The sequence below is a fragment of the Callithrix jacchus genome, chromosome 10 (assembly GCF_049354715.1).
Source record: "Callithrix jacchus isolate 240 chromosome 10, calJac240_pri, whole genome shotgun sequence".
Taxonomy (NCBI): Eukaryota; Metazoa; Chordata; class Mammalia; order Primates; family Cebidae; genus Callithrix; species Callithrix jacchus.
In genome coordinates, this window is record NC_133511.1 from 113,172,163 (window position 1) to 113,196,679 (window position 24,517).

Consider the following 24,517-nt stretch of genomic DNA (forward strand, 5'->3'; position numbering starts at 1 on the left):
GGGACGTTCTATCTACTTCTGTTTGGTTTTAAAAATCTTTTGTTATTGTTGGCTAATACCTACTTTTAACACTCAGGAGTAGAGACCTCCTTAAAAACATGTTTTTGTGGTCATTACCAGCCTTTTAAGCTCCCAGGAACTTGATGCTATGTTTATATTTCCAGGAGTTTCTGTTGGGCAGGAAAGTTTGGTGTATTTTATAGAGGAGTGTGCATTTCAAATGAAACAGGAGCTTGAAGACATTTAAATTTTAATTTAGCTTTGACAGATTTTTATTTATCTTAGATGTCGATACCTAAGCCATCTGTTATGGTTGCAAACTTAGCTTATTTTTTTTTGAGATGGAGTCTTGCTCTGTCATCCAGGCTGGAGTGCAGTGATGTGATGGTGGCTCCCTGCAACCTCTGCCTCCTGGGTTCCAGCGATTCTCCTGCCTCAGCCTCCCAAGTAGCCGGAAGTAGCTAATTTTCACATTTTTTAGTATAGATGGGGTTTCAACCATATTGGCCAGGCTGGTCTCAAACTCCCGACCTCATGATCCGCCTGCCTCAGCCTCCCGACGTGCTGGGATTACAAGTGGTAGCCACCGCGCCCAGCCCTTAGCTCTTTTTTTTAAGCTGAAAAGAACCAAACATTTTAAAAAAACAAGTGAGAAACTCTTTTTAAGGTGAGGAGAACAAAAAATTGAAAAAAGAGGTCCTCTGTTAGTTTTCTGATCTTGGTTGGGGGGACTAGGGGGTGTGACCTCAGGGGCTGGAGTCGGCCATGGGCGCCTGAGCTCTTGGAGGCCATGGCTTTAGGTGAGCAAGGTCCAGCCTGGCAAATCTCCCGGACGTGGAGCAGCAAACATGAAATAGTGGCTTCCAACATTTTTACTCAGGAAACTATTTCTTTAAACAAAACCTTGCCCAGGAGCCCAATAAGTAAAAATAAGAAGAACTGGAGAGAGAGGAGCCAAAGAAATGGGCGTCACGGGCACCCTCACAAAACTTGTGGAGCTCCTCAGAGCACAATTTCAGCGGGGGGAACCCACCATAAAGGTTTGCTTTGTTACATTGTGAAAGAGAGGGAAAGAAGGAGAGCACAGAGAGATGACAGAAGAGAAGAGGAGGAGAGAAAGGCACAGAATTTGGAAATGGTGATGAGGACAAGGTGATCCCAAGGGCGTGGCCACGGGATGTGGAGGTGCAGGAAGCATTGGTCGAGGAGCTGAGTGTCTATATCTACCTTAAAGCCCTGAGCACAGGGCTGCATTGGAGCGGGTCCATCCACTGCTGTGTGTTGAGCATGGCCCATGTGGGTCACTGTCCTTAATGTGATTTTGTCCTCACAGTAACCCTGGGGGCTGCAGCAGAAGACACTGTAATATGGAGAAGTTAAGATTCTTCCGGCGTCTCAGTTACTGAGCATCAGGTGGTGGGGCTGGAACCCAAGAGTCTAACTCCGGACTACCGTGGTGCAGTGATGCTCGTAACAGCCACCCAGAGTCACTGAGCTGGGAATTTATTGGTTCCACATTACTTAATAAAGCAAAAAGGCACATGACTGACCTGATTTAGAAAGATAGACTGGATAAGGAAAATATGGCACATATATACCATGGAATACTATGCAGTCATAAAAAAGGATGAGCTCATGCCCTTTGCAGGGACATGGATGAAGCTGGAAACCATCATTCTCAGCAAACTGACACAAGAACAGAAAACCAAACACTGCATGTTCTCACACATAAGTGGGTGTTGAACAATGAGAACGCATGGGCACAGGGAGGGGAACATCACACACCAGGGTCTGTTGGGGGTGGGAGAGCTAGGGGAGGGATAGCCAGTGATAGGGGGTATTGGGGAGGGATAACATTAGGATAAATACTTAATGTAGATGATGGGGGGATGGATGAAGCAAACCACCATGGCATGTGTATACCTATGTAACAAATCTGTACATTTTGCACATGTACCCCAAACTTTTATATATATATATATATATATATATATGCACAAACACGTATATACATACACACATATATACATATATACATACACAAACACACACATATGTATATACGTAAAAGAAATCTTTGCATGAGAAGCACGTGCTGTGAGAAATCATCTCACCTTTTGCAGTTGGCTGGTGCCCTGGACTCCCCTAGGCCAGTGTCTTCACCTCAGGCAGGGTTCTGCGCTCTCTGAAGCACTGTCTGTGCTTTTCTCTACATAAAGCTGCAGCCCCCAGGGTTACTGTGAGGAACTGGAGAGAGAAGAGCCAAAAGAACCCAGGGTTCTCCTGTCTCCACTGCTACTGGGAGTATGTGTTCTTGAGCAAGCTGCCCTGCCTCTCAGGGTCTCCATGTTCTTACTGGGAAAGTGAGGGCAGTGCATGTCATTTTGGCTGAAGTGGTTTGACTTATGTCACCATCAACCAAATAGATGATGGGAGGAAGGGCCAGGTTATAGTGGAGATGGAATGTCTAAGGAGAAACCTCCTTGGGGCTGGGATATGGAATGTGCTGCTTAGTTGAAATGTCTTGGTGATTTAAAATGATATTATTTGCATTATCTTGGATTGAGACCTTTAGATTAGTAAACAGTCACTTTATTTGAGGCTTTGCTCCTGCTAGCTAAAACATATGTAATTAAATGCTACCATTTAAAAGGGCTGGTTTTGAAGGTTTCTAATCACTGTTGGGGTTAATCTTGGAGACGAGTATAGATGCTAAACAATTTCAATTTTAAGGTTTTTTCTTCTCGTCTGCATTATTATTTTCTCCCCCAGTCCTGCTGTGAAATGACGGAAATGCATTGGACTCCAATAGAAAGAAAGTATTTTTAGAGTCACATTGGGACATCAGTGACCTCATTCATTCATTCATTTTTTTTTTTTTTAAATCTGCTCCCAGCACTGAACGCCAGTCATTCGTAATGAGGGTGACTGCATATATCTTCCATTAATGCATGTTGTGTTTTTAAAATAGAGCCGATTCCGGTGTCTAACCTCAGTGTTGTCGATGCGGATCTGAGGAATGTTACTCTCACCTGGAGCAGTGACAATGACACCGCCTCCTGCCGGCTGCTTCTGGAAAGCCTTGGAAGCCACGAGGCGTCGACTCAAGACTTAGCGGTCAATATCTCGAACCTGAAGCCAGGGTTTAAATTCAACATCAACCCATATCATCTAAAATCAAATGAGACAAAGGGATCCCCCCTGGGTACAAAAGGTGGCTTGGGTGAGTTACAAAGGATATCTACCATCTCCCTTACTGGTTCTGACTTTCAGTAACTTAATGTTTAAAAAAGAAATTGCTCTCCCATGTGTATAAAGATTTAGAATTTATAGAGGGCTTTTCTTCCACATTTTAGTTTGATTCCCCCACCTGCATGAGGAGGAAAACGTGTTCTGATTTTACAGGGGAACACACTGGGGCTGAGAACAGCAATAGGGCTTGAAGCTTTTTAGAGTCTGGCACCCAGGAAAGTAGATGCCCCTTTAGCTTTCTTTCAGTTGAGCAAATAACAGTGATATCAACCAAGTTGGGCCTTCGGAGGAACTTACCACATATGCTGGTTGACGGCGTTGTCATTTGCAGGTTTCATGGCATTTGCAGAGGATCCCTAGGATAACCCCAGGAGGAGGACAGGCACTTACCCTGCATGTAACACTTAAGAAAACAGCTATGGAGTGGGTGTTGGGATCCTTGCTTGCAAGTGGCAGAAACCAGATATTGGATAGCTCAGACAGAAGGAACAATTTATTGGCTTGTCTGGATTTTCCTGCTAGGGGGAGGCCTTAGAGAAAGAGATGAGGCAATTCTCATCCCTCCCTCCTGCTTCTTTCTGTTCATCAGCTTCATTCTCAGAGCAGCTCCCTCTGCACACACCCTGCAGCTGCCCCAGCAGCTGGGGTCTGGTCCAGGGAAACGTGTCTTGAGAGGGCTCTGATTAGCAAAGTCTGCTTCACAGAGCTGTCCCTGGAAATTAATGCTGGGACAGGAGAAGATAATGTCACAAAGAAGGGAGAATGACCTGAAATAAGCAGAGTTTGAAAGAGAAACACCAGATATCTATGGTGTTTCTGGAATAATAGTACAAATGGAGATGGAGCGATCAGGCCTTTTTAGGGGCTGTATCTCTCTCTGGAGGACAAAGGGAGCAGATATTGATGGAGCACCAACTGTGGCCACTGTCTGATGGCCATCCGATGGGGCAGGGGCTCCGAAGGGAGATGGGGGATGTGTCCTTCTTGTGAATGATGTGTTTTTGTCTCCTGTGCTTGAAACAGATGCCAACAACACAGAGGGAAGCCAGGCAGGGAGCCCCACTGCCCCTGTGCGCCAAGAGTTCCCATCCTCCGGCCAGCAGCCCCGAGTCACGGAAGTCCTGCTTGTCGGGTTGAAGCCTGGCACCCGATACAATGCCACCGTTTATTCCCAAGCAGCGAATGGCATGGAAGGACAGCCCCAGACCAAAGAATTCAGGACATGTAGGTTGAACTTTGTAAAATGGTGGCAGCCAGAGTTTCCTGGTACAATGTTCTGTCTCCGCTGATTCCGATTCTGAGTTATTTCTTGCATAACAACAAATTTTGTTGTCAGAGGGAGCTTCCTGGAGGAGATTTTGGACAGAGCAGGTCTGGTCAGTTTCTTCTGAACTTCACGGGCTGTGCATATCTCTCATTAAGTGCAATGAAATACATGGAGCAGCCTCTGGGCACTGCCTCATACCGTCTTTCACAGCGCCGCTTGGTGGCTGATGAGACAAACTGGCATAATACTTTCCTCTTTTTCTTTTTTTTTGAGATAGAGTTTCCCTCTTGTTGCCCAGGCTGGAGTGCAATGGCATGATCTTGGCTCACTACAACCTCTGCCTCCCAGGTTCAAACGATGCTCCTGCCTCAGCCTCTCAAGTAGCTGGGATCACAGGCACCTGCTGCCACGCCCAGCTAATTTTATATTTTTAGTAGAGATGGGGTTTCTCCATGTAGATCAGGCTGGTCTTGAATTCCTGACCTCAGGTGATCCACCCGCCTTGGCCTCCCAAAGTGCTGAGATTACAGGCATGAGCCACTGCGCCTGGCATACTTTCCTCTTAAAAATAGATAATCATTGCTTATTTTTTCCCCCACTCTGAGTTAAGAAACTAAGTTTCCTTTTCTCGCCTGCCCTTGTAATTCATACCAGCCTTTCTATGGAAATGCTTGTTGACAAGCACATTCCTGCTTCCTCACTATAATTTATCAGCACTTCCACTCTATAAGTTCACCAATTATCTGGAGGCTTTGGCGAGAAGAGTGGGAGGGGAACATGTTTGGGAATACTTAGAGGCAGTTACTGGCCAGGCTGTGTTATCTGTATAGGGCTAGAAGTTTTGGCAAGACATTGGTGAGAAGCGGTGTCTGTGAGGAATGACAGCTTTTCCTGGTATCCGTGTCGAGGGAGGGTCCATTTGTGTCCTTCCTTCCCCTTGTACTGATTTTGCTAATGTGGGGGTGGGGTGGGGAGGATGTGGCTGTAGGAGAGGCCACTTGACCTCATGGGGCTGTCAGTGACCTGGCAGGAGTGGCAAGCGGGAGGCTTTCGGGTGAGGAGGGCTTGGATTCCAAAGGGTGAGGATGGAGGGGGATGAAGGGGCTCCTCCACGGGTGCTGTTGGCAGGGGTGGGGTGTTCTGCAATGGTAAGCTTGTGTGAGAGTGAAAGGGGCTGAAATCTAGCCTGTGTGTCCTGCACCAAGCCATGCACCCAGGGCTGGGTCCAGCCAGGGGAAGGACACTTTAACTGATTTGCTAAAAGGACCCGTGGATGTGTGTGGGCCTGGGGCCCCTGCTTTTTAAAGCAGTTTGAGCAAAAGCAAAGTAGTAGTGATTTCATCTCAGGCTCTTGGTGGTGTGAATTCACACATCCTAGTTTGCACTGAACTGTCTTAATGCTTGGTAAATAATTATTATAGTAGCCTTTCCCTCTCTATAAGGGACGAGTGTGTGTGTACAAATATGTCTTAGTCAGTTTGGGCTGCTGTAACAAATGACCATGCACTAGGTAGTGCAAACAATGAACATTTATTTCTCAGGGTTCTGGAGGCTGGCAGTCTGAGACTGGGGTGCAGCGTGGCAGGGCTCTGGGTACAGGCCCTCTTTCTCTTCCGGGTTGCAGACTCCCTGGGTCTTCACATGGTTGAAGGGGTAGGGGGAGGGGTCTTTCTCCAGCTCTTTGATAAGGGCACTAATTCCATTCAGGAGGGAGGTAATTCATGACCTAAATTCATGACCTAATTACCTTCCAAAAGCCCCTCATCCTAAAACCATCACATTGGGGTTTAGGATTTCAAAAGGAATACACACAGGCATACACAGAGACACACACACACACACACAGATAAACACACATTTCCACCCACTTTTTAAGTGGCTAGTTAGGTGGGGCAGCATTAAGGAAAGCATTGGTGAGGCTTCCAGGACTATCCCACTGCAGAAAGCCACCTCTAGGGCTGAAGGACTGGGGAGGACAGGGTGTTTCTGGAGCCCAGTGAAAGCCGGGGCAGTGGAGGACAGGAGGCCCAGAGCAGGAGGTTATGGAGGAAGCACCGACTCCTTTCTCCTGTGGCCCCCCAGGGGCCTGCCCATTGGCTTATGGTGGAACCTGGTCACAGCTCCTGTAGCAAGGCCCCTGGTGATGCCTTGCACAGGATCAGCCTCCTGAGCACAGAGCAGGCAAGGGAAGGACAGGGGATACGTTGGGAGGGTGGAGTGGGCAGGTGGCCAGTAACTGGCACTCAGTTTATCTTTTCTTGAGGTTAGGATTGCTCTCCCGGTTTTATAGATGAGGAAGCTGAGCTCAAGTGGTTTTTCCCTCGGCCCAGCTGGCTGTCACAGCAGAGTGAGCCCTGGAACCCAGATCTGCCTCTCCGGACTTCTGTGATCTCAGGCGGTCACGTAGATCACAGCGTTCACTCTTGCATCATTTGACAACCCAGAAAAGTTGTCAAACACAAATGATGCAAGAATGAAATCGTTTGGGTCAAATCTCTAAAGTCAATGTAAAGGAACAAAGAGTAACCCTGCAGGCGCCATTGGCGAGGTTGTTCCTTCACCGCCTGGTGATGCCTGACTTTGGCTGGGACCCTCATGCTTTCCTAGCTGTGGTTGATGGTGTAGAGGAAGGAACAGTTCCTAGGGCAGTTTCCTGGGCTCGACAGCATGCCCCAATGACTTCTCCCTCTTTGCCTCTCTCTGTCTTGGCTGTTCTGGTTATTTTTAACTCCCTTGTGTTCTCACAGATGCTCCTCAGGTTTTTGATGTCACTGTTGTGAACATCAGTGCCACAAGCCTGATCCTGACCTGGAAAATCAATGATAGTGACCCGTCCTCTGTCTATACCTACAAGATAGACGTGATGGGGGAGATGCATTCCCTCAATGGCACCTTCGGCGAGCCTCGCGCCATCATCTTGGGCCTCCGCTCCAGCACCTTCTACAGCATCACAGTGCGTCCTTTCCTAGATGGCACTGAGGGCATACCGGGCTTCCTCCAACTGTACACCAGTGAGTTCATGCGTGGCTCTCGTTCCCCTTCTCTGCTATCCTGCTATGTGCCAGGCCCAGACGCAGGCCGTGTGATGTAATAATGGTGACTGTCGGCTGACTGCATGCCGAGCTTTGTGTGACATGCTCTCCTTGCACTGGCTCATTGTATGCTCACAACAGCCCTGTGACGTGGTTGGCAGTAGACTTATTTTATAGATAGGAAGCCAAGGCTGAGAGAGGTGCTAGGCAGGTGTCACAGCTGGAAAGTGACAGAGGTGAGATTAAAACCTCTGGTATTTCTCATCTGGAGCCCGCACTTATAACTCTTTCCAGTGTAGAAGAGACCTAGAGTGAATGATACAGGGAGGCAGAAATGACCTGGATATTCATGTCCCCTTGTCTTTTGGGTACTGACATTATAATAATCACTGGCACAGCTGTATCTCATCTTTGTTTGCTTAAATGTCCCTTAAAAATAAGATTTCATGCAACAAATAAAAAGCTTTTGGTTCCAAAGAAGGTCTAATAATGTAAAATATCACAGTGATGGTGCACTAGTAGTGTGGTGGTATAATATTGATGATATGCTATGAAACGATAGCATTGACACCAGCACTGCATTTTGCACTGTTCCAGGAGCTTTGTACATATGGCAGTGGTCTCTGTGGTAGGTACTGGGGTTCCCTTTTAAGGCGAGGAAACTACAGCCTTATGGCTCAACAGTTTTCCCAAGGCCACAGAGCTGGTGAATAGCAGAGCAGGGCTTGAACCCAGGGATGTGTGGCTCTGGACCCAGGGCTTATCCCACAGAATGTCCACTTCTTCCCAGAAAGCACACCTTAGCACTCTTACAGATGCATTTTGGATTGGCTCTTTGGGAAAATGAAATATGCTTTTATTTCTTTACCTTTTACTGTTTAATCTGTTAGGATTAGGTTCAGCCATGAATGACACCACTGAGAACAACAACAAAAAACCCGAGTATCCATGGTTTAAGCAAGACGGGGTTTATTTCTCTCTCCTGTAATGGAAACCCAGTGCTAGGCAGGATGGGGACAGTAGCGGTTATCTAGGGCTCAGTGGCATGAAACAGAAACTGTGAGCTATTTTAACCAGAAGGGATTTATCTTAGGAATTGAGGTTTCACAGAGTCATTGGAAGAGCTGCTGTATTAGTTTGCTAGGGCTACCAGAACAAGTACCACAGCCTGCGTGGCTTAAACAACAGAAATAGACACTTTCTTGTAGTTCTGGAGCCTGAAGGTTAAAGATCAAAGCAACAGCAGGTGTGGTTTCTTCTGGTCTTCTCCCTGTGTCTTCACAGGGTTGTCCTTTTTTTTTTTTTTGAAACAGGGTCTCCCTGTGTCACCCAGGCTGGAGTGCGGTGGCGTGATTTCGGCTCACTGCAACCTCCGCCTCCCGGGTTCAAGCGATTCTGCTGCCTCAGCCTCCCAAGTAGCTGGGATTATAGGCGCCCCCCCACTATACCTGGCTAATTTTTGTATTTCTAGTTCAGATGGGGTTTCACAATGTTAGTCGGACTGGTCTCGAACTCCTGACCTCGGTTGATCCACCCGCCTTAGCCTCCCAAAGTGCTGGGATTATAGGCATGAGCCACTGCACTTGGCCCACAGGGTTGTCCTTAGTCTTCATGTGCCTATGTCCTCATCTCCCTTTATAAGGACACCAGTCTTGCTGGATTAAGGCCTGCCTATATGATCTCATGTTAACTTAATTACCCCTTTAATGACCCTGTCTCCAGAGACAGCCACATTCTGAGGTCCTCGGGATTAGGACTTAAACATTTGAAGGTTGGGGAGCACAATTCAGCTCATGACAACTGGGGAGCAGGCTTTAGGCCTGGCCCCGAGAAATGACTCCTGGACTAAGGCTGCAGAACTGACCCCTGGACAGTCACCACCTTGGTCACAGACAGCAGAGGGAGGAATCAGGAAGTCCCTGCTGTAGTTGCTGGATCTGGGGTGCATGTTCTGAGCTGCGATGCTGGGATCGGGAAGCTGCAGCCACCCCCACAGTGTTGGTTCTAGAGCGAGGCAGCGTGAGCTCCAGTCATCGCATCCACGCTCCAGCTGTAAGGAGGAGGAAGGGCAGAAGGCTGAGCTCCACTCTTTAAGGACACTTCCTAGAAGTCACCTAGAACTTCTGCTCACACTCTGTTGATCAAAACTTAGTCGCATGCAACATCTAGCTGCATGGGAGGCTGGGAAATGTGGTCTTTGTTCCCCACAACTGTACATACACTGGGCGAAAAAATCCGGGTACATATGATGAAGGGAAAACAGGAGCATGGATTTTGGAGGTCAGGAGTGGCCTCTGCTGTTGATACCTCCCTGAACAAAGGCTCTGAGAGGCTAGTAATGCATTCAAGATAAAGCAGCCAGTGTGGCCAAGGCTCTGCCCCAGAGCCTGAGCCCTTGACCACACCTCCTCTCATTTCCTGGGAGTGACAGCGTGCAGTCATGAGCTTCTGCACCCTCATGATCAAGTGCTTCCTCCATGGCCAGAAACAGCAGTTTGTGAGGGGCTTGTGTTGTAGGTGAGATGAGACAAAGAGAGGAATCAGGTGTCCTAAGTGTACGTTTCATCTCAGTGTAAATATTTTCTGAGGTGGGCATCCCTGTCTTCTGGAGAAATATATTTTTAACCTAGTTGTTTACTTTCTTTGCACAGCCCCTGGTCCAGTTTCCGACTTCCGAGTGACAATGGTCAGCACGAGGGAGATCAGCTTAGCGTGGAGCAGCAATGATACAGAATCCTTTAAGATGCGTATCACACCGGAGGGAGCTGGCGAGTCTTGGGTAGAAACAACCACCAACCGAAGTATTACCATTGGTGGCTTGTTCCCTGGAACCAAGTATTGCTTTGAAATAGTTCCACAAGGACCAAATGGGACTGAAGGGGCATCTCAGACCATTTGCAATAGAACTGGTAAGCAAACAGGCTTTGCTGTTAAACCATCATGTTTCTTAATGGAAATCAGCATAATAAAATAATGTTTCCAAATATTGCTTTCCTTTTAATTATCTAAGAAAAACCTTTACAAATTTTTATGATACTAATGCTTATTTATTATGTGAAATACAGACAAGTAAGTAGAAAAAACTTACATGGAAACCATCAAGCAGAGATAATAATTTTGGATGTATGATATTTTACAATTTTTAAACATATACATATAGATACACAAATATATGTGTGAGTATAAGTAGCTGGAATTAGGTGTGTGCCACCATGCCTGGCTAATTTTTATACTTTTAGTAGAGACGGGGTTTTGCCATGTTGACTAGGCTAGTCTTGATCTCCTGATTAAGTATATTTTGAGACAGTCCTACCCTGTCACCCAGGCTGGAGTGAAGTGGTGTGATCTTGGCTCATTGCAACCTCCACCTCCTGGGTTCAAGCAATTCTTGTGCCTCAGCCTCCTGAGTAGCTGGAATTAAGATGTGTGCCCCCATGCCTGGCTAATTTTTATACTTTTAGTAGAGACAGAGTTTTGCCGTGTTGGCCAGGCTGGTCTTGATCCCCTGATGTCAAGTGATCGATCCACCCACCTCAGCCTCCAAAGTGCTGGGATTACAGGTGTGTGCCACTGCACCCAGCCCACGAATATATATTTCTTTCTTTTACAAACATCGAGGCCATCCTGAACATGTGGTTTTGTAATCTGCGTTTTCCCCAACTTGCTAATTTATTACGAATATTCTTTCCTCTTAATATTTCTACAGGATGATTTGAACACCTGCATGGAATTCTATTGTCTGAAACAGAGTTGGCAGAAATATTGGCCCCTGTGCCAAATTTGGCTCACTGTCTGTTTTTGTAAATAAAGTTTTATTGGATCACAACCATGTTCATTTGCTTATGTACTGTCTATGGCTACTTTGGTGCTAGAATTGGGTAGTGGCAACAGAGAATGTGTGGCTTGTGAAGCCTGAGATATTTATTTTCTGGCCATTACAGAGAATGTTTGCTGACCCCCAGGCTGGATCAGTGGTTCTCAAATTGTGGTTCAGGGCTCTCTAGGGACCCTAGGTTCTTTCAAGGGGTCTCCAAGATAGTATTATCATAACGATACTAAAATGCTATTTGGCTTTTTAACTTCATTCTCTTTTGGAGTTTTCCAGCTTTGATCCGATATGGGGTGACATTGTTTCTCTGAGGGCTTAGGGAGTGTATGCTGTGGATTCTTACATCTTAATAATTTCTTCATTTTAAATCCCTAATATAGTAAATATCAACAAATATAACCTATGTAAATATAAATTCTCTGAGAGCCTTAGTAACTTTTTTTTTAAGTTGGTAAATTATCTAACGCCGATTAGAGCCTTAATAACTTTTAAGAGCCAAAAGTTTAAAAACCTCTGGTCAAGATGTGTTAGAAATGAACTAGTGGGCTGTGTTGGGTGGGTGGATTGTTTACAGTCATTCATAAACAACACTGTGATGCAACAGTGTGCTAGTTCTAGAAGGCTAATTGAAATTGCTAAAGTCATTTTATAGTCAGCTACGGTGGCCTGCACCCATCGTGCCAGATACTCGAGAGGCTATGGCGGGAAGATTGCTTGACCCAGGAATTGCAGACCAGCATCAGCCTGGGAGACCCCGTCTAAAAAAAAATTTTTTTTTATAGAAACAGTTTAAATAAATTATAGGAGAAACTTTTGGGAAATCCTAGAGAGTAATGTTCATTATTATTGTTTACAAAATTTGAGATAATTTGTGTTGGGACAGGTTGAAAACATACAGTCTTCCTTGATCTTTGATTCAAGATGGTTGAAATCTGTTATACAGAGGTAGAAAAAAGAAATGGGACAGATTTCTTGAATCACACATGAAATTAGTTAGGCTTATTTTTTTTGACATGGAGTCTTGCTCTGTCTCACAGGCTGGAGTGCAGTGGTGCAATCTCAGCTCACTGCAACCTCCACTTCTCAGGTTCAAATGATTCTCCTGCCTCAGCCTCCCGAGTGGCTGGGATTATAGGTACGTGCCACCATGCCTGGCTAAGTTTTGTAGTTTTAGTAGAGACAGGGTTTCACTATGTTGGCCAGGCTGGTCTTGAACTCCTGACCTTAGGGTGATCCGCTCATCTCGGCCTCCCAGAATGCTGGGATTTCAGCTGTGAGCCACCGCACACAGCCTTAGTTAGGCTTTTGAGATTCTCCTAGAAGCTTCTTCAACTGTGCTGGTTGAGTTAAGTGCCGATAGTCACTCACAGGATCTGTTTCAAAATTAAGGGATCTGCTAAAAGGCATCCCCCAGATGAAATGCAGTATTCCCTTTGCAAGTCTGCATTTTAAACTGTTGACGTGAAGTCTTAACATTAACATGTTTCTTCTGTCTTTAAGGATGTGGATAATGGTAAGAGGATCACCACTGTGGGGGACAGATGATATTGTGCTCCTTGCTATTGCCCAGAACCTACTGTAACAATAATATAATATGTTGGGGGTCTGCAAGGTGCAGAGTGCTCTCATACTGTATTTTACATTTTTAACACAACTTCATGGAGTAGGTATTATCATCTCTGTGTTACAGGGTAGGAAATGGAGGCTCTGTGAACTTAAGGTTCTCAGACAAGGTGGCAAACTGACCTGTGTCTGGTGTCTAAGACCAAGCACTTAATCACCATGTAGACTGACACTTTGATGTGGTACAGCAGTAAGGTTTAGTATTAGTGAGGAGAAGGTATCTCTTTTGCTATAGTTTATTATGAATATACTTTCCTCTTAATATCAGTATTTCTGCAGGGTAATTTTAACACCTGCGTGGAATTCCATTGTCTAAAAGGACCCATTTCATTCAGTGGTCCCATCGAATGAAAGTCCAGAAGGCTTGCAATAAGATCTAAACTCTTAGGAGGTTACCTTTATATTATCAAATAACCTTTATTGTTACTCGAAAACGTCAGCTTCATAGCATTAAAAGCAATTTCAAAAAAAAGAGACAAATACCATATGATCCAGTAATTCCAGTCCTATGTATAACTCCAAAAGAATTCAAAGCAGCGCCTTGAAAAGTTATTTGTACACCTGTGTTCATAGTGGTAGCACTGTTCACAGGAGCCCAAAGATGGACCCAAGAGCCCATCAGCAAATGAATGGATAGACAAAACGTGGAACATCCATGCAACAGAATATTACTCAGCCATAAAAAGAAATTTTGATTTATGGTACAACATGGATAGATCTCGAGGACATTATACTAAGTGAAATGAGCCAGACACAGAAGGACAAATACTGTATGATTGCATTTATATATCTCGATTAGACAACTTCATACTCTACAGAAAGTAGAATAGAGGTTACCGGGGGCTGTGCAGAGGAGGGAGTGGGCATTATTGTGGAATGGCTGCAGTTTATGCCGGTGATGATGACAGTGTTTTGGGTACAGGTAGTGGTGATGGTTACACAACATTGTAAATGTTGATACCACCGAATTGTACACCGACAGATGGTTAAGATGAGGAATATTATGGTATGTCTGTTTTACCGCAGTAAAAAGAAAAAGAAACAAACCTCTCCACTCTTCTAACCCAGCTGAATGCCTTTTCTCTCTGTGTCCAGTCATACATTTCGCTTGCATTATCGTAATTGTTACACAAATACTTTTATTTTGTATTTGAATCTTTTTTTACTCAGTCTGTACCACAGCTTTCCCCATAGTTAGTGTGGTCTTCATGTTTTTAGTGGCTGCAGACTGTTTCATCATGCAGCCAGATCACAATGCCCACAGCCCTCCCGTGTTATTGAATATATAGGTTGTTTCTAGTTTTTAATTTTTATTTATTTATTTGAGAAGGAGTCTCACTCTGTTGCCCAGGCTGGAGTGCAGTGGTGTCATCTCAGCTCACTGCAACCTCCAACTCCCTGGTTCAAGCGATTCTCCTGCCTTGACCTCCTGAATAGCTGGGATTACAGTTGTGCGCCACCACACCCGGCTAATTTTTGTATTTTTAGTAGAGACGGGGTTTCACCATGTTGGCCAGGGCGGTCTCGATCTCCTGATCTCATGATCCGCCCGCCCCGGCCTCCCAGAGTGTTGGGATTACAGGCGTGAACCGCTGTGCCTGGCCTTTTTTTATGTTTATAGGCAACGCTGTCTTTGATGGTCTTTTGTCTGTGGAATCCCTTTGACATCAGGAATCTGCTGGTAGGAAACAAAGGCTCCTCCCGGTGTCTTCTCTTTAAGAACCCATTTAAAAAAAAAAAATTAATTTTGGAGTAGACTGTATATGCACATGGCACATTTTTTTTTTTTTTTTAAAGCCAAGGTGTTTGCAGTGAAAGCATTTCCCTTTTTTGTCTCCTACCTGTGCATTTCCTCTCCCTGGAGCTGACCTTCGCTGCCAGGTGAAGAGAGAAGGGGTTGAAAGCCACAGCAGAAAAGAGGCCCTGCCTCCGCTGTTACTTCCTGGCCTTGATGTAGGCATCCATGGTGGCGTGGCTGAGTGTGCAGGGGAGAGGATCGGAGGGCGGGCTCCTGTGGGGACTCCACTTCTGATTGGTCTGAGGGCGGAGGGTGTGCCTGTTTTCCCCTCCTCACCTGTCCTCAAATGCTTCACCTTAGGAAAGGTCAGCTCACCATTCGTTTCCTCTTCAGCCTGTCAGGCTGTGTCATGGGAAGATGTTTCCTCCTGAATGAGTGATTAAAAAAACAAAAGAAACCTCTTTATTGAGATACAATACACATACCAAAAAGGGACGTATCCTCAGTGCGTAGCTTCATGAACTTTTACAAACCAAACACATCTCATTACCAGCACTCAGCTGAAGAAACTGAATTGTAATTTCCACTTCAGAAGACCCCCTTGAAGGGCTTTTTTTTTTTGAGATGGAGTCTAGCTCAGTTGCCCAGGCTGGAGTGCAGTGGTGTGATCTTGGCTCACTGCAACCTCTCCCTTTGTGGTTCAAGTGATTCTTATGCCCCAGCCTCCCAAGTAGCTGGGATTACAAGTGTGCATCACCACGCCCAGCTAATTTTTGTATTTTTAGTAGAGACGGGTCTCACACTTTTGACCTCAAGTGATCCACCCACCTTGGCCTGTCAAAGTTGGAATCACAGGTGTGAGCCACGGCACCTGGCCTAACGGCTCATTTTTATGACAAAAACAAAAAACTGGAGAACTGGTAAGATGAACAGGCAAGTTCGTCTGCATCAAGAGCTAAAATTCTTGAGAGCACTGAGTATGTGCATTTCTCAGCTAGATTTTGGATTGTGCCTTTTGTGAACTCATTTTAAAGTCTGATGGCAAAAGAGCAGGTTCTCTTGCCAGCACTTGGAGAGGAAGCTAGGCGTCATGATAGTCAGTAACAGGTTTCCCTTCTTCCTTTCTTCTGAGCAGCTCCCAGCGCAGTGACTGACATCCGCGTGGTCAACGTCACCACCATGGAGATGGAGCTGGAGTGGCAGAACCCAGACAATGCTTCTGAGTATGTCTACCATTTAGTCATAGAGCCCCAGCATGGCTCTAACCCCACAAGCACGTCTGACAAAGTGGTCACTCTCCGGGGCCTGATCCCGGGCACCTTATATAACATCACCATCTCTCCAGAAGTGGAGCACGTCCGGGGGCACTCCACCTCCATTGCACAGTACACACGTAAGTCTCTTAGGAACAGTAAGCCCTTCTAAGGAACAGCCTCTCTGACCATCTTTTGGAGGAAGCACTGGTTAAATGATGGTCAGTGTGCTTCTGGGATCCAGACTGACCCTGAAACCGCTCAAGTTGAAAACACTGGTCTTAGCAATGGTTCTGCTGTCCCCATGGGGCACTGGTCTTCAACCAGTGAATTCAGAATTGTCATTAGAAGCAGGAAGTGATTCCTTAGGAATGTTCTTGTCATTCCTAAAGGATGCAGAGTAAAGAAGGGTCACCTTATGTTGGCACTGGCAGATACTGCCCAGATGAGGAGCTTTGCCTGCGACAGTGAGGGAGGTGTTTTGCTAATATCTGAATTGAATACATGGCGAAGATGTTAGTCTGGAATATGCTTTTAGCATATTTTCTCTTTTATCTATTAGATTTATTTTTTATTTGTTTATTTATTGATCTTTTTAGGTGGAGCTTTGCTCTTGTTGCCCAGGCTGGAGTGCAATGGTGCAATCTTGGCTCACTGCCACACCACTTCCCGAGTAGCTGGGATTACAGGCATGCGCCACCACGCCTGGTTAATTTTTTTTTATCTTTTTTAGTAGAGACGGAGTTTCTCCATGTTGGTCAGGCTGGTCTTGAACTCCTGACCTCAGGTGATCCGCCCACCTCAGCCTCCCAAAGTGCTGGGATTATAGGCATGAGGTGAGTCGCTGTGTCTGGCCTCATCTATTAGATTTAAAAAACAGATTAGAAATTATATCTTAAAAATATATTTGAAATAAATTCGAAGAATTAAAAGAAGTGTAAATTAAACTTCTTTGTAGATTTAATCTGTATAATTATTTTCTTCATGTGTTTCTGGGAAGTTTTCAATCTTTTGAGCCAGCAAATACTAGCTTTATTCATTCTTTCTAAAACGAGCCAGTCTAGTTTTGGGTGTAGTAAATAAAATAGTCCTGGAATTCTAGCTAATCTGTGCTTTTACATAAATTTTCTTTTCTTTTAAATCAAGGGCCCAGCAATGTGTCCAACATTGATGTAAGTACCAACACCACAGAAGCAACTTTAAGTTGGCAGAACTTCGATGATGCCTCTCCCACGTACTCCTACCGCCTTCTTATTGTGAAGTTTGGAGATGCCAGCAACGCAACACTAGTCACCGACGTTGGAATTACTGAAGCCACAGTCACTGACTTAATGCCTGGGTCATCATACACAGTGGAGATCTTTGCTCAAGTAGGGGGTGTGATGGAGTCACTGGAACCTGGCAGGAAGTCATTCTGTACCGGTGAGTGTAGCTCTCTGCCTCTTGGACTCCTCCCTGAGTGGTGCTGACGTTGCAGATCGGTCCTCCACAGTCTGTAGTTTGTTTGGTTTTTGTGATATGCAATGATGGACACTGAGCTTTCTGAGGCATCTGAGCTTATTGGTGCTGTCTCAGTGCTCTCATCACTTCTGCATTCAATAAATATTTATTGAGCATATACCACATGCCAGACAGTCAAGTCCTTGCCTTCTTGGAACTTTTATTTTGGAAGGAGGAAGTGGGATGTTTATATAGGGTGCTCAGGAAAGGCCTCAATGATAAGGTGACTTTTGAGCAAAGATCTGAATGAAGAGAAGGAGCAGCCATGTGGCTATCAGGGCATGAGAGCATTATAGGCAGAGGCCTGTGCAGCGTCGCCACCATGTCCTGGAGGCTGGAGGAAGAGCAGCAGGCAAGCGTGGGAGGAGTGGACCCATGGGAACAGGAGGGTGTAGGTGGGAGGCGGGGCCTGAGTGGGGCTGGGCCAGGACGTGGATGATGCCTGGCTTTGCAGGTTTTGGTTTGTCTTTTGCACTGGAGAAGATGGAAAGGTTGTTGTTGAAATGATGCTCAGCCTTTGCATCTTTCTTGATCCTCACCTATCTCACAACTCCAAATGTGTGATAAAGAAAAGAGCCCTGTGTGTCATTGAGGATGCATTTGGGGCAGCCCAGGGAAGGCTTTGCAGACGGTGGTGGGCACTTCTGCTCACAGTGCTGACTGTGGCACCTTTATCACTCAACACCTGTGGAGCACTCGTTTTCTGCCCACCTCACTCCTATCTCTTCCTTTCTTAGCCCAGGCCATTCACGTATGTTCAGGCTGATTTGAAGTGGCGGTCTCATGGGATCAGCCTCCCTGGTAGTGTAGGAGCTCCGGCCTTGATGGCCTCTGGCCTTTCAATAGTCAGTGGGATGGCCACAGAAATCCCTACAGCTTTGGGTCACTTCTGCTCCATCCCACCTGGTCTAGACACCCATCTTTGATATTTGGGTGGCTTCCATTGCTGATATTTATCTTAGATTTAGTTATTTGTAGCCTATAGCAAGAGAAAAACTGTATCCAAGCATTTATGACTGGGTGTGAGTGGAACAGGAGCTGTAAAGATAGGTGTGGTGGCTCACGCCTGTAATCCCAGCACTCTGGGAGGCTGAGGCGGATAGATCATGAGGTCAGGAGTTCAAGACCAGCCAGGCCAAGATGGTGAAACTCCATCTCTACTGAAATTACCAAAATTAGGCAGGCATGGTGGTGGGCACCTGTAATCCCAGCTACTTGGGAGGCTGAGACAGAGAATTGCTTGAACCCGGGAAATGGAGTTTGCAGTGAGCTGAGATCATACCACTGCACTCCAGTCTGGGCGACAGAGTGAGACTCCATCTCAAAAAAAACGTAGGTGCAATGTTCAGGTTACCTTTCCAAGCCTTGGGTGGAGAATGTGGGAGTTGCGCTAGGTGCCTTGGTAGAGCTTCTTCTGCTCTAAACTTCTGTGACATTCAATTAACAGTAATACTCGCCCCCAGTTTTAATATGGAATTTTCCATTTACGTCAGTTTGATATTAGTCCTCAATAAAAATCTTTTGGCCTTCAGATAGAGACAAGTACTCCATTTTGAAGATGAGGAAACTGATACCATTTATCATTGATGATGCAGTTATGTTTTGTGAGTAGAGAGTGTCTTGAACTTGGACTTAGAAAACCTGGGATCTAGTTTTGGCTTCACCACCTGCCACATCATCAGCCAATTACTTAACCTCTCTGAGCCTCGGTGGATTTACCTGCAGATGGGACAGTATGGGCCTCACCAGTCTCAGAAGGAGCATCAGAAGGGCCTCACGATGAGACGGTACACATGAGGAGGTTGCTACCCCTCACAGCCTGACACCATTGTTCAATTCAGTTCTCAAAGAGTCCTGCAGCTGAGACTCAGCACTTTAGTGACTGACCCAAGGTCACACAGTTTGGTGTTGCCCAATTCAGGGTCAGCCCCTGCCTCTTCCGCCACATCACCCACCACCTCCTCATTGCCAGGCTTCTGCTACTCCGTTTCTGTGTTTGCAAAGGCAAAAGTCCTGGAATCTCAATATGCTGTGCTTGCTTTGCAGATCCTGCATCTGTGGCCTCCTTCGACTGCGAAGTGGTCCCCAAAGAGCCAGCCCTGGTTCTCAGATGGACCTGCCCTCCGGGCGCCAATGCAGGCTTTGAGCTGGAGGTCAGCAGTGGAGCCTGGGACAATGTGACCCAGCTGGAGAGCTGCTCCTCTGAGAATGACACTGAGTACAGGACGGAAGTCACGTATTTGAATTTCTCTACTTCCTACAACATCAGCCTCACCACTGTGTCCTGTGGAAAGATGGCAGCCCCCACCCAGAACACCTGCACCACTGGCATCACAGGTGGGCTGCCAGGCAGGCGCTGGTCAGATGGTACTTTGGTCACTCCTGGAGAGGCTGACCCAGTGGGTCTGCAAGTGTGGACTAGAAGTCTGTTTTTTTAATTTCCCCTAAAATATTAGCTTTTACTGGCATAAACTGGTTGCTCATTGTATATAAATCATCTAAAAAGCAGAATAAGAGAGACTCATTCTTTACATTCTAAAAGGTTCCTTTTCTTTACAGCGTAACTCATTGCCATGTTTTCTTTGTATTTTTTTTGAGATGGAGTCTTGCTCTTGTCGCCCAGGCTGGAGTGCAGTGGCGTGACCTCAGCTCACTGCAGCTGCTGCTTCCTGGGTTCAAGTGATTCTCGTGCCTTAGCCTCCTGAGTAGCTAGGACTATAGATGCATGTCATCACGTCCGGCTAATTTTTGTGTTTTTAGTAGAGATGAGGTTTCACCATGTTGGCCAGGCTGGTCTGGAACTCCTGACCTCAAGTGATCCACCTGCCTCGGCCTCAAAGTGTTGGGATTACTCACATGAGCCACTGCGCCAGCCATCTTTTAGCCCACATCTGTTGGTGGCTTACTGTGTGCTGTGGTGAGGGGCTCTATGGTGAGTAGGGGTGACAGGGCCCCTGGAGCTAAGAAGAGCAGTGAGAAGGAGAGGATTTCCAGGTCTGGTGGTGGGCAAGCTAGCATCAGCTGCCAGTTTTGGGGCAAGGACCTGGGGACGGACCCTCTCTGGCCAGCTATAGGGCATAGAGCTGATGGGAAATGCAGGAGCCTGTGCTGGCAGTTGACCATCAGACATGAGAATGGCGCCTCCTAGTGGTCACTGCTGTCAGGCACTTGTGAGGTTGTGAAGCTTGTAGTTTAGAGCAGGACCAGGCACTAGATGTGCAATGTGAGCCTCACATATGATTTAAAGTTTTCTAGGAAAACTTTTTTAAAAAGTAAAAAGGAATAGCTGAAATTAATAACATTTGATTTAACTCAGGATATTAAAAGTATTATTTCAACATGTAATTTCTATAAAGTATCAATGAGCGATTTTACATCTTTTGTAGGAAGTCTTTGATATCTGGTCTGTGTTATATGCTTGCAGTACATCTGAATGCAAACTGGTCACATCTCAGGGGCTTAGCAGCTGTGTGTGACCGGGGGCTGCTGTATCAGTGCAGGTTTAGACGATTGTGTTGTGGTTGTTTTGGAGTCCAGATTTCTGTCTTCTTGAGTATTGAATATATACATAATAACAAGAACAGCCTGGGTGTGGTGGCTCATGCCTGTAATCCCAGCACTTTGGGAGGCCCAGGTGGGAGGATTGCTTGAGGCCAGGAAACCAGCCTGGGCAACATAACAAGATCCCATTTCATTTAGTTTTTAAAAATATGAAAAAATAATGAGAACAGCCGAGACTGTATGTGTGAGATGAATTTAGGCAGATAGTGTGTGGAGTGGATCATCTTTAATTCAGTGTGTTTTTTCTTTTGGGTTAGTTCAGAGAGTGGCTCTGCACCCTGGCTTGGAGGCCATCCGTGGAGTATCCTGTGGGGGCTTTTCTGGTTTCTGGGAAGAGGATCTGTTGGGTTTCTCTAGGTGATATTTTAGACCAACTCTGGGAAAAATGCGGGCACTGTTTATGCAGAACACGGAGCAGTGCTGTGGCCAGGTCTCTGTAGAAAGTGTGTTCTCTCCCACCTCATCTTTGATTCTTCTCCTTGACATCAGCTCTGTCTTTGCCCTCAGCCAGCCAGCTGATTCTGGGGCCAAGCGGTGTCAGCGTGTGGTGTCAGCATGCAGCTCCCAAGGCCACACTAGAGTTCCATTGCACAGTCTCTTTCTCACTCTCCCCTTTCGCCCCAGATCTCAGAATAATGAACCTGGCTCATCTTGAGTCAGAAGGGACTGGGGGAGAGGACAAGGGCAGGCCATCTTCCCATGCAAAGATACTAGCTTCTTACTCGAATGATGGTTTCTTTTACTGTGCAAAACCGTTTCAGTTTGATTTAATCCTGCTTGTCTATTTTTGCTTTTGTTGCTGTGCTTTTTATGTGGTATCCAAGCAACCATTGTAAATACTATGTCAAAAAGCTCTTCCCTGATGTGGTGTTTTTTTTTTTTTTAAACAAATTTTACAATGTACAGCTTTAGGTCTAATGTTTAAGTCTTGAACCTGTTCGGAGTCTATTTTTGTGTCTGGTGTAAGAGAGGGGTCCAGTTTATTATTTTGCTCGTGGATATCCAGTTTTCCCAGCACCATCTGTGGAAGAGGCTGTCTTTTCCCCATTGTGTCTTCTTGGCACCCTTGTTGAAGATAAGTTAACTGTATATGTGAGAGTTTAATTCTGGGCTCAGTATTCTGTTTTATGGGTTGATGTCTGTCTTTATGCCTGTAACATACTGTTTTAATTACTGTAGCTTTGTAATAAATATGTCTTGAAATCAGGAAGTGTGAGTCCTCCAGCCTTATTCTTTTTTAAGACTCCTTTGGCTGTTTCTGGTCTTTCACTTTCCATATGAACTTTAGGGTTGTTTTTTGTATTCTGTAAAAAATGCCATTGGGATTTTGATGGGGTAGCATTGAATTTGTAGATGATTTGAGTAGTGTGAATTCTTCCAACAATATCAAGACTTCCAATCCATGAGCATGGGATATCTTTGCAAGTATTTGTGTATTTGTGTCTTTAATTTATTTTATCAGTGTTTTATGGTTTTCACTGTACAAGTCTTTCATCTCTTTGGTTGTAGTCTAGTTATATTTCAATCAGTCTGTTAAAAATAGAAGCATGCAGTGTTCAAAACAACAATAGCAAAACCAAACAAGGCTCCTGAGTGCCTGCCCTGAGAATGTGGCTGGATGCCCTGAAGGGGTCATTGTGAGTTGGGCGGGTTTCCCAGGGTCTCCCATCCCTGCTCCCCACCAGTTTCCTTCCCTGCCTTTTGCTTCTGGATTTGCTGCTTTTCATGAGCCCAGCATGTAGTTTCCAGAGTAAGAACTTGAGGAAGTTGCTGGAGCATGTTCTCTACCTAATTATGTGCTGCTTTGGTTTTCAATGTTGGGTAATCATGTTTTGTTTTGTTTCAGATCCCCCTCCTCCAGATGAATCCCCTAATATTACATCTGTCAGTCACAATTCAGTAAAGGTCAAGTTTAGTGGGTTTGAAGCCAGCCACGGACCCATCAAAGCCTATGCTGTCATTCTTACCACCGGGGAAGGTAAGGAGAGGCCTTCATGAGTTAAACAGCTGGTGAGTGATGCAGTGACCAGAGCTTTCTCTATGCCCACCGAGGGACATTAGTGATGCAGACACATGCCTGTCTTCTCACTGCCACCTGTGCTATGTACTCAGACTGAGAAGGAGGGTGAGCTATTTGCCTGATGGTTGACAAACTTTCTGGAAAGGGCCAGATTGCAAATATTTTAAGCTTTTCAGGTGGTATAGACTCTGTTGCAAGCAATCAACTCTGCCAATGTAGTGTGCAAGCAGTCACAAGACACAAAGGAATGAGTGGTGCCATTCCTACTAGATGTTATTTATCATGCTGGGTGGCTGGATTTGGCTTGTGGCCCATAACTAGCTGACCTGTGATCTAGGTTTTTCTTCTCTTTTACATCACATGGCCTTTTTTAGGTGGTAGAATATTAGTTTTAACCAACTCCATTTCTATCTCTGTCTCTGTCTCCCTCATTCACACACACACACACGTACACACATGCCATCCTCCAAGGATGATTTTCCTTTGAAAGAAAATAGAAAAGGATTTGCATTAGCTAGTGGGAATTTGTAGAGTATCTCCTTAGCTGAGGGAAGAGGTGGATTAAAGGCTGCTTTTCCTTAAAGGGCTCTGTTATATTCCGTTGTGGTAAGAAAGGAATAATTTGAGAGGCTCTTTGGTAGCTGTATGTGAGTGCTTGCATAAGGCCTAGATTTAAAAGTCCAAGTTTTGTTTTATTGTACACCTGCCCTCCTTCCCTCCCTTCTCCCACCCTCTCCTTCCTTCCTTCCTTCCTTCCTTCCTTCCTTCCTTCCTTCCTTCCTTCCTTCCTTCCTTCCTTCCTTCCTTCCTTCCTTCCTTCTTCTGTTGGCCTTCCTGCCTTTCTTCCATCTACCTGCCTACCTGCCTCCCTCCCTCCGTTCTTCCCTCCGCTCCCCTCCCCTACATTCTTCCCTCCCCTCCCCTGTCTTACCATGTTGCCCAGGCTCGTCTTGAACTCCTGGGCTCACGTGATCCTCCCACCTTGGCCTCTCAAAGTGCTGGAACTAGACTACAGGCGTGAGCCTTTGTGGCTGGTCTGGGGGATTCTTTATGCATGAATAATGCAGTGTTTTCTCAGCCTACTCTCTCCCCTGTGGTGCTGTCCTTATCTCTTCGAGGAGGGTAGAGAGCAATCACACTGTCAGGGACTTGGGGATCTGGGAGGATAGAAATTTGCTGGTGCCATAACCTATGGCAAAATTTCAAAAAGTGAGATTGAACTCTTTCTCTCTTTCTGTCTTGTAATTTCGGTTCTGTTTCCAGCTCTTAGTCATTTTGCTGTGATGCTTGTCAACAAATCCCATTGAGGAAGGCCATGTTGCATAGTAGTCAGACTGACCAGTACTAGCCTGTGATCAGATGAAACCTCAGGCTCTGAGTGCGACCCCCTGGGTTGGGAACCCAACCCCAGCTCATAGGCGGTGTGACCTTGGGCCTGGTCC

General features: G+C 45.8%; 1 protein-coding gene across 1 annotated transcript in view; it reads left to right on the forward strand.

Annotated features, from left to right (window-relative positions):
• Positions 1-24,517, forward strand: part of PTPRJ (protein tyrosine phosphatase receptor type J) — a 195,156-nt gene that overhangs the window by 144,724 nt on the left and 25,915 nt on the right. Inside the window, exons 5-12 of the mRNA XM_035262703.3 lie at positions 2,972-3,223; positions 4,276-4,476; positions 7,267-7,530; positions 10,203-10,460; positions 15,877-16,134; positions 17,141-17,416; positions 19,541-19,831; positions 22,902-23,033. Of these exons, the coding sequence (XP_035118594.3) occupies positions 2,972-3,223; positions 4,276-4,476; positions 7,267-7,530; positions 10,203-10,460; positions 15,877-16,134; positions 17,141-17,416; positions 19,541-19,831; positions 22,902-23,033 (1,932 nt within the window). The remainder of the gene's footprint in view (positions 1-2,971; positions 3,224-4,275; positions 4,477-7,266; positions 7,531-10,202; positions 10,461-15,876; positions 16,135-17,140; positions 17,417-19,540; positions 19,832-22,901; positions 23,034-24,517) is intronic.